The following is a 10,572-nucleotide window of genomic DNA, read 5'->3' as shown; positions in this document are numbered from 1 at the left end:
GGTCACGCCTGGAGGAGGAGAGCCTGCAGGGCGATCCTGCGGAGGGACCGCGGGGAGCACGGGCGGCGGGGTCCCGGGCGGTGGCTGGGCTGGGCATTCTCCTGGGGGAGAGGGTTCCTAGGAGCGGTCCGTGTCCGTGCCCTGCGCTCCAACACTCGGAACCCCCCCCCCCCGCCCCCCCTCAGGCCTCGCCCCAGCCCCTCGGAATCCGGAACCCATTCGCTGCACCTGGAAAAGTGTGGCAAAGCAATTCAAGACTTTCTGATGGTGGTGCCCGGGGGGATGCGAGTGGGGTTATAACTGCAGACAGGGCTCCCAAAATTCATCCGAGTCGGTCTTGATGCTTAAGACCTGGCGGGCTGTCTGTAGGGTTCCTCTGAGAGGCTGCCGGACAAAGGAAGCTTTAGATATGCGAGAGTTTTAATAGTAGCAGTGATCTGTTCCTAGATTTTTCATTAAAAAATAAACACATCCTGAAACTTCTTTTTTTACACCACTTCGTTTTGTTGATTGGCAGGCGAAGTCTAGATTTCCCCCAGTCACCCAGGTGTGTGTTTTTTTTATCAAGTGACTTATTTCCAAAATTCAACCCTTTCCATTAACCCAGCTAGTGCCTCCCGATTTAAGAGTCTGGATCTGTTTTGAATAATGCCTGCTGACCTATTTTAGTGTCCGTTAGGAGAAAGAATTTGTATTTCCTTCAGCTGAGATCAATCAGATGCCACATCCTAACCCAACCAGCAAATGTAAACAGCGGTCTGATGCTGCAGTGTTTCCTAGGGGGTGTGTGGGTGTGGGTATGGGTGCCCTGCCAATGACTTTGTGACCTTGGGCCTGTCACTTCCCTTAACTCAGATCTTGGTGGACGAGTCAGTTTAAAATCCAAGCTTTATTTGTTTATTTATTTTAAAGTTTATTTTGATGCTCGTATACTGGGATCAGATATGGAAATCTGCTCAGGTAATTGGCCAAGTTTGTTTTTCCCCTTTGCCTGTCTGTGACCCCACATATGGAATATTTTAAGAGAAGGTACTAAAGTATGTGGCATTCTAGTCCTAGAGCTGTGAATGAACCCGAGTATTGATTTGTTGAAAAGTTGATCTCTTGCAGGTAAACTTTTATTGTCTTGAATTAAATTCCTATCCTTGTGACGTGCAGAGAGAGCCACCAGGGAACAAATCTTTCGATTCATATAACAATGACATAGGTTAATTAGTGCCTTGTGCCATAGATTAATTGGTGCCAAGGAGGGCAAGAACAGGATTCTCACCTGGGAGTGGCCAAAGAGCTCTGCTTGGAAACCTGGAACAATGTCAAGGCCACATCATTCACCATGATTTATATTTCTCCATCTACATGCCCTGTGGCCCTATGCAGTCCACTGCATGTGCACACACCCTACTTTACAAAAGGGTTAAGGACAATTATCCACATAAAAAAAAAAAAATTGGCCTGGCGGGTGTGGCTCAGTTGTTGAGTGTGGATCCATGAAGCAGGAGGTCAGGGTTGATTCCCAGTCAGGGCACATTGCCGGGTTTGGGCTTCAATCCCCAGTAGGGGGCGTGCAAGAGGCAGCTGATCAATGATTCTCTCTCATCATTGATGTTTCTATCTCTCTCCCTCTCCCTTCCTCTCACTCTAAAATCAATAAAAACATTAAAAATAGTAAAAAATGATAGAATGATTTGTAACATTTCCTTTAAGGTAGAGCCAGTTGAGTTCATTTACATTTTTATTACTGAACTGCTTATCTGGTGTGAGGATAGAGGGAGGAGTCCCATGGCTAAGTCAGAGTGATGTTAAGGTAGCTTTGAAATGGTAATGTAAGAAAATGGGAAAAATATGATTCTCCTTACACATATCTGGTTGATCACCCTACCCCCTTCCTCCCTCCCCCAGGAGCACATTCCTTCTTACATAAAGGGGGGTATAGTTATGTTGGAAAAACTCATGTCATTTTAATGAGTAGCCTTACTTTTGTTTATGACGGACAGCTCATGCAAGAACATGTTAGTCTCTCCTGTAGCTTGCTCTCTGCTAAAAATTACTTCATGTTCAGGGCAGAGCAAGATAGCAAGTGCAGACTGTGAAACATTAAGGAGAAGAACACATCATGAACAGGGAGTTATTGCATCACCTCTTTGAGGGACCTGCCCTTATCTTTGAGAAGTCATTCTCCAAACATTTCCCTGCTCAGTCCAGCTGGCTCGCTTGGGGATTGGGTCATTGTTATTTTGAAATTTTCTGTTAGCTGGTGGTATGACTTTAGTTTCAGAAAGGACATGCATCAGGAAGAGAGATGGCAGGTAAAAAACAAACCAGAGTGCAAAGGTACTTCAGTTCTTTCTGTAGTGAACTTAGACATTAGTATCAAATATGCTATTGACTGAGCTGCAAACTTGTAGTGCTGAACCCAAGCACAATGAAATGCATTACATTGATGTTGTCCCTGAAATGTCCCAGGATCATACAATTCAATAGCCTTACGTAAGCAACAACCACAACAACAAAAGTACAGAGAGAGATGGTGGGAAGGATGCTGAACTTGAGCCTGGAGAGTGCGGGTTAAGCTTGACTTTGGCACTGTGTTGGTTGTGTTACTACGGCCATTTCATTTCACCTTTTTTTTGAGTTTCTGATTGAAAGCACTCTGTACTGTAATTATTATAGAGTAGTGGAATATTACCATGTTGAAGGTGAAATGGCTTTCTCTGAATATTTTTCTGTAAGAACATGGCAAATTTACTTTCAGAGGAAGCATTAGTACCCTCTAATAATGCTCCCGAACTGGAAATCTCCATTATAAGCCCTGTTTTTCTCCCTAAGTGATCCAGGGAAAGCAGGTCATTGTTTCTCCTTTCCCCGAGCTATCTGGACAACTGCCTTTCTTGGCTTTTGTCTGGTGGAATTGGTTAATAGGACACATTGGTATTTAGTAGTGTACTTGAGTAAATTTGATTCTGTATGTCCACTATGTGGAGAAACGGATAGGCAGTAAAATGGCCAACGGCCAGAAGAAATCAGCCCCTGGGTCAGTCAGGCCCTAGATCATTCCGGTTAGATTTCCTTCACAGGAGGTTTCTAACCGCAAGCGCAAACGTAAACCCACCCTTCAATGTGCAGAGCACTGCACGCTGCTAGGAATTTAGGGCAGGGGCAGGGCAGCCAACAATGATGGTTGTAAAATGAAGTCAAACTTTCTTGCTCTTGAGAAGTTAATAGACTAGGTAGGAAGATTAACCATTAGAGAACAGTTGCAAAGCCAATAGAATACACATTGAACCTCCACGTGGCCAGGAGCTGTTGAATAATATAGTTCCATCCTAGAGGAGTTCAGCTATCAGTCTAGATGGGAACATGGGAGCCATTTAGTTTTAGTACATTTTTATTCCTCTCAGTGGAGGAATTTGATTTTTCCCTCCTGAGAGCTACAGTGGGAGGATTTGTATTTTCCACTCAGCGAAGATTTTCCTGCATTGACTCTAGACTCTAACCTATAGAGAAACATCTCTGTGTTTCTCTCTGTGTTTCTCTGTCCCCCACCCCCACCTCTCTGCCTCAGCCATCAGATTCTCTATACCTTTGTTTTTCTTTGAACATATTCTCTAACCAGGCAGAGAAATGAGCAAGCCTGCATTTGAGCTAATGATTTATAACAGGTCAGTCATTCCCTCTTATATAATTATACATATAGATTGTTAAGCGAGTCTGTAGTGTAAACCAGAAAGTCCCTTAAAAGTTTGGATGGTTCCAAGTATCTTCAATAGCCCATTTCCATGCAGACTAAGGCTGTAGAAATTGTTGACAGTAACAGTTACTTCAGAAGTATTCTGCTTTTGGTAGTTGATTGAATTGATTAGTTTTTCTTTCTTTTTAAAATAAATATATTTTTATTGATTTCAGAGAGGAAGGGAGAGGGAGAGAGAGATAGAAACATCAATGATGAGAGAATCATTGATCGGCTGCCTCCTGCACACCCCCTACTGGGGATTGAGTCTGCAACCTGGGCATGTGCCCTTGACTAGAATCGAACCTGGGACCTTTCAGTCTGCAGGCCGACCCTCTATCCACTGAGACAAACCGGCTAGGGCTAGTTGTAGTTTCTCTACCAGAGGTATGTGACTGGCAACTACCTAACCATAACTTTGTGGGCAGTTGATTATCAGAATGTTTCTACCATGGTTCTCTGGTAGTTATAAAACAAGAGTCTGAGGAGGAGGAGGAGGCATTTAATGATTATTTATTCCATTTTATCATTGTACCCAGGGAGTTAATACAATTCTCTTGGGTCCAATTATTTATATTAGTTATCCTCATCCCCAATTAGAGAATTTCATTCTCCTTTGGTGTAGCTATACAGTCCAGCCTTAATTGATATCTAGAAATGCTTTGGTAGTATTGAAATGCTGCCACTGTGCTTAGTTAGCATGAGTCCAGGCTGAACAGTGGTGGAAATACTATACAGTTTTGTTGATATCATCAAGAAGTCCTCTTATCTTGTGCTGCTCAGCTCACTTAGGCCCATCCTCCTTTCTTTTCTTAAACCTGCTGAACTCGCTTGTTTTCTCTCTGAAACCGTCTCCGCTGGAGAACTGCTATTTATTGTCTCTTGTGTTCAGATGTTGGCCTTGGGAGAGCCTCCTGCCTCCTGTGCATAGCTGTTCCCTCAGCCTTTAGACCAGGGATGGGGAACCTTTTTTCTGCCAAGGGCTATTTGGATATTTATAGCATCATTCTTGGGCCATAGAAAATTACCAACTTAATAATTAACCTGCTATATTTTGGTCAAACATTTAGCTAACTCACCCCTATTGCCTTGGCAGGGCCAGACCAAATGATTTCGGGAACCTTATACGGCCCTCTGGCCGGATGGTCCCCACCCCTGCTCCAGACCAACAAACAAACGTTCAAAGGAATTTTTTAACCCTCAAAACTTTGTTGTTATTGAATGTGTATTGGGGAGGGGGCAGGGGAAGATGATGCAAAATTAAGTCCTAAAATGTGTGGGGACACTGTGACGGATATAGCAGTTGAGAGAACAAAATAAAACGTTTGGGAGGCCTCCTTGGAAGAAGTTGGACTTACGTGACTTTGAAGAATAGGTAAGAATTGGAATAGCAGAAACAGAAACAAGGGCATTTTTAGTGCTGTATGAAATCAGGGGGATGGAGATGGGCCTGGTGCATTTCAAGGCGGTGAGAAGTCTGGCCTGCCTGGCTTTAGTAGTGCATATTGATTACAGGGAGTTTGGAAGGAGGTAAGAGTGGTCAGGATGAGGGTGAGGAGGACAGAGGCTTTTTTCATTTTATCATAGCAAATCCTGCTTTCCTCATTGATCAGCTGCATGCCCTTGAGCAACTTGCTTAAACTGTTGGTACCTTAGTTTCCTCAACTGTAAAATGGGGGAGTAACTATGGAACTGAGTGAAGATGAACTGAGTTAATGTATGTAAAGCGCTTTGTATATTGTTAAGTACTCAGATGCTATCTGTTAATATCGGGAGAGACATTCACAGCCGGTGTAGAAGGAGAGAGCAAGCATATAGGGTGACATAAATTAAAGCTGTTCTCTGGGATCCGTGCAGCGAGGAGGGTCTGGGGTGGTGGAGGTGTTGATGCCAGAGACCCCTGGAGGACAGACAGCCGGGCTGAAGGTGGACTTCCTGTCAGGGAGGAAGGAGGAAGGGGAAGTAAAAATGAACCCAAATTGTTAAAGCCTGGGAACTGGAAGGAGATGCTACTTACTACCTCTAAAGGGGAGGTAGGAAGAGGTAGGTGATCAATATCCTCTTGGATGTACCTCCTTTCAAGTGATGGTGAACGACAAGAGGGTGGAAATACCTCACCCAGGCATCACCACTGGTCCTTCAGAATCAGGAAGTTCACTTGTTCCAATCCCCAGAATTGACCTTGAAACCACGTGAATGGTTCATAAAGGTGACCTAAGTGAATTACTCAGTTCTGCCATGAGCCGCTTCTAGCTCAGTATAGACATGGCTTAAATTATAGCAGCTAAATGTCAATGCGTTACCTTAGGTCTGTACTTACATGGCCACCTTTCTTTTTTAAAAAAAATATATTTTATTGATTTTTTACAGAGAGGAAGGGAGAGGGATAGAGAGTTAGAAACATCGATGAGAGAGAAACATCCATCAGCTGCTTCCTGCACACCCCCCACTGGGGATGTGCCCGCAACCAAGGTACATGCCCTTGACCGGAATCGAACCCGGGACCCTTCAGTCCACAGGCCGACGCTCTATCCACTGAGCCAAACCGGTTAGGGCATACATGGCCACCTTTCTTTATTAATTTTTACCTACCTAAGGTGTGCCTACTCAGGAAAACTTGTAAGCAAGAGATTTTCTGTAAGCACTTCTACATTCATTAACATAATTTTGTATTTCCAGGACACATTGACCTGAATGTGTTTTCTCCATTGAAGAAATGAATCTGTGTCTTTTGTTGGCTTCTTGAAAAATAAACATTGCTTTGGATGAACTGAAGAGCTGTTGTTCTACTTCTTTGGGCCAAACTGAGACTATGACATAGTTTTAGAACTATTGTGGGTCAGAGGAGCCCTAGAAAGCTGTCAGAATTAAAGAGGATTTTGTTTATTTTTCTGCAGTCATGTTCTGCAGTTCTCAGAGGGGCTCTTTTATAAAGCAAATAAAGATGAAAACATTCCTGCACATTTTTATTATTTCCCATAAGAACCATCATTATTTTATGTTTCTGATAATTTATGATGAAAGAAGACATAAATCTTTAGTACTTTTTAGAAATTCTTTATGTATATAATTTTAGTTTTTGGTGTGTGTGTTTAAATGATCACCACTTAGTATGAAAGAAGAAATATGATTTAATGAAATATAATTTAACAGTTCATTTACTTGTGTGAATATTTTCAGGATATTACATCAGCTTTATAAAGTGCATATAGAGTAGTGATGAAAGAAAGGCATTAATTAGGCTACCTTTTCAAAAGTGAAAATGTATGTGGTCTTTCTTTTACAAAGGTAAGTATTTTCTTTGTATTAGGACGAGGCATGTGTGAGGAACTTATAACAAGAAGTATATGAATCTGAAAAATAATAAAAACATACTGGGAAGTATGGCTCACTCTTCTTAACTTGTAAGACTGGATTAGGTTGAAAAGGGACATGGGTCTATAGGAACCAAGATTAAAATTACTGAACTGATGTGGTATCTTGCCAGCTGGCTTGCTTTATCCTTCATTAGGAATAAAATTTTGTCTCTGTTTGCTAAGTTATATAAAATTTAATTCTCCCTCAAATATTAACTTTGCTACATATGTCTGTTCAAAAGAGAATTTCTGTTTTGGGAGGAGTGGGGCGGACAGGGATAAGAAGGGGTAGCAGGTTGAATGATAACTTAAAAAGTGATGTCCATGTCCTTATCCTTCAGTGTGAATGCTCTCTTATTTGGAAAAAGGACCTTTGAGATGTAATTAAGTTAAAGATTTTGAGATGAGAAGGTCATCTTAGGTTATCTGGGTAGGCTCTATATCCAGTGATAACGTGTTCTTATGAGAAACTGAAGAGGAGAAGACAGAGAGGAGAAGGTGGTATGAGTATGAGCAGAGTAAAGTGGCCAGGGGCCAAAGAGCCGCATGTGGCTCTTGAGCCGCAGTTTGCTGACCACTGGCCTAAGCCGGAGAACGTCAGTGTCGAGGAATGCCCACTGCCACAGATGCCAAGAGGCAGGGATGGCATCTTCCCGATGGCCCCGGGAGGGAGTGTGGACCTGAGACCCTGATTTTGTCCTTCTGGCCTCCCGAACTTCGAGAGCATAACCAGGGACCACCCAGTTTGTGGTGATCTGTTACAGCAACCGTAGGAAACTAATACAGGAGGCTTTTCTGCGGCTGTTTGGGAATGGGACAAGATTAGAATATACGAAAATATCATTAAAAACTCTATACCTGGAATGTAAATAATTATTGGTTGAAGTGCATACAGCACCATTCCATCCTGGTATGATTCATAAAGCACTTCAAGGTGGTTCAGAGTCTCATTGATTAGGAGACCAAATTTTTATAAAATATTTTGTAAAACCTGAAGAATATCTGAGAGGTCTTGTCCTCCTGATACCACCCAGTTCTCTGCTTCCCCGACACCAGCTGGGCGTCCTACAGTTGAAGCCAGGTCTGACCTACCTCCACGCAGTGTCAGTCACCATAGGTTTAAGGGCTCGGTGCCACCAGATGCCCAGCCACAAGCATTGTGTCCCCAGGTTACTTGCACTTTTTTTTTTTTTGGGGGGGGGGTGGGGGATATCCACAGCCCCATCCTCAGATTTTCTAATTTGTTAGAAAGGCTCTCTGGACTCAGAAAGGTATTTTACTTTCCAGTTTACATTTACTGGTTTATTGTAACCATTTACAATTACTTTTTGTCACTAGAACTGCATGTGATAGATACTTTTATGAAAGCAAACCTCCCCCTCTTCTACTTTTTAGGAAGATATTTAAAATTATGCTGATCCTTTACACCATTGGAAAATAGTCATTAACTCTTTGACCCACAAAAAATAATGGTCTGTTTGTTTTGTGGTGCTTTTATTCCACAAGAAACATTGCTACCTTGTTTCACCTATATTTCTCCTAAGGCCATTATGTTAATGTACCAAGGCTACCTTTAAAAAGTAGAGTCACTTTGGCAGGAAATGAAGTGGCACTGACAGGGATGATTGCTCTTTCCCCGGGGCCTGGAAAGAGGTGGCCACACCACTGTAAATATTTGTTTAATAAATGACAAATCACGGGAACCATACACACAATAGTTCTAACCAAAGTACTTTTTGCATAAATTAGAGACCTTCATCTAGTTAAGGATGATCAATATTTTGGTGAAGTGTGATTAAAATGTTGCAGTGAGGGAAATGATATGTATTCTTATATTTACAATAATTTTTTTGATTTCATACTTTTGCTGCACAAAGATATTTCACATTTTATATTCCTAGATATTCTGAGAGTTTTGCTGGGGGTTTCCAACAATTGCAATTTTTTCCCAACGATTACATTTTTTTTTTTTTAACTGAGAAGTTGTGTGTGTGTGTGGGGAGTGGTGGTGGTGGTGGTGGCGGGTTGGTCATGTTCTACCTGCCCTTGTAAACTTAAAATACCATGTTACTTTGCACATTTCCTTCCCTTAAAAAAACAAAAACAGAGCACATATTATAATTATATGTATGCCCTTGAAGTAGTGTTTCTGACTTCTTTGCCCTTCTCTCCATTATTAAATAGATGGTGATGTAAATAAGGGACAGTTGAGAACAAATAAATGATCTCTGACTTCCTTTGGGGAGGTAACTCCAGGCATCTGCCTTGGCCTGCTGGGAAGGGAGATGGTGAACTCAGCTGGGAAGAGGCCCCTGGGTGCCCAGAGCCGGTGCAATCTAGGTGAAGTGCATGGAGGGTTCCTGGTGGCTGATTAAAATAAGTGTTGATTAGACAACATGGTGCTGTTTTGAAACTAATTTCACACACATTATTGAGCCGTCTTCTCAGCGGCCTTTATCCCCCCCAGCGTTAGACACTGAAGCGCAGTGATTTATTGGCTGTTAGACAAATATTGGAACTAGGACTTGACTGGGGCCTTCTGCCTTCTGATTCCATGGTGTTCTTTTCCTGCCACCCTACTGTCCCTGCTGAGATGGAGGGGGTGGCAGCTGTCCCCTCCATTCTCCCTGTGGGTTGTCCTAGGTGGCCCTTCAATGCCGAATGGATTCACGGTCCACGTGATGGTCTCGGCTTTCTTTTCCCTGTAACACTTCACAGAATCAAGTTTCTGATACATTTGGTTCTCCCTTTTCCTGACCGCACCAAAACCCTCAATTCCCTACCCTTTTCCATGAAAATAAAAATGAGAAAATAGGGTATTATTTTAATACTGGACTGTCTTCCAGATTCTCATACTCGTTTTGACTTTGAAATAAAATGTTCATTTTCACGGTTTTTTGGTGGCACTAATCCTTAATTTTTTTCTCTCTCAAGTTACGCTGCTGTTGGCAGTGTTTCTTATGTTAAGATATATTTTTTTTAAGTTTTAGGATTTTTTGGTTTTATGATCTCAGATGCCAAAGCACTTTTTATTTATATAAGTGATAGTTGTGGCACAGAAATATTACCCTTCCCTGAAGAAAGGAACTACTTTTGTAACAAAATTGAGGTTTGGTCAGAGCCTTAAAAGTATTTGTTTGAGACACAGTCTTGATTATCTGTGTGCTCTGCAGGGAGTTTGCAGTAGGACAATCCTAAATTAGTATCCCCAGGGCATAGTTCTTGCAGTCTTGGCAATAACTTTTCCTGCAGACTCGCTTGCTTACTCTGTAGCACATCTTCCTTTATTTTGATATTTCTGTGACTTGTGCAGAAGTTATTTTAATTTCCATGTCATAGATATGGAAATCGAGATATTAAGTGGAATGTGACTGTTAATAATAACAACTGAGATATTTTTATGGCCAGACTTCGTGCTCTGTTTATGTGTATAGTTTTTTGTTTTTAATCTTCACAACCTTTGAGGAAGCTACTCTTATTACCCTCATT

At 42.0% G+C, this 10,572-nt stretch overlaps 1 protein-coding gene across 5 annotated transcripts in view; it reads left to right on the top strand.

Annotated features, from left to right (window-relative positions):
- Positions 1-929: 929 nt before the first annotated feature.
- CUNH12orf75 (chromosome unknown C12orf75 homolog) overlaps positions 930-10,572 on the top strand; it is a 31,813-nt gene continuing 22,170 nt past the window's right edge. For 2 of the 5 annotated variants that reach the window (XM_023757255.1, XM_023757253.1), the window contains exon 1: positions 6,979-7,015. In XM_023757255.1, the coding sequence (XP_023613023.1) occupies positions 6,994-7,015 (22 nt within the window). In that variant the 5' untranslated portion in view covers positions 6,979-6,993. Of the gene's footprint in view, positions 961-6,978; positions 7,016-9,292; positions 9,424-10,572 lie in introns of those variants that run through there. The other 3 variants (XM_023757254.1, XM_023757252.1, XM_014459162.2) reach the window with 3 other exon arrangements.

The sequence above is a fragment of the Myotis lucifugus genome, unplaced genomic scaffold (genome assembly GCF_000147115.1).
Source record: "Myotis lucifugus unplaced genomic scaffold, Myoluc2.0 scaffold_103, whole genome shotgun sequence".
NCBI classification, from domain to species: Eukaryota; Metazoa; Chordata; class Mammalia; order Chiroptera; family Vespertilionidae; genus Myotis; species Myotis lucifugus.
This window is presented reverse-complemented; position numbering and strand designations above follow the sequence as displayed.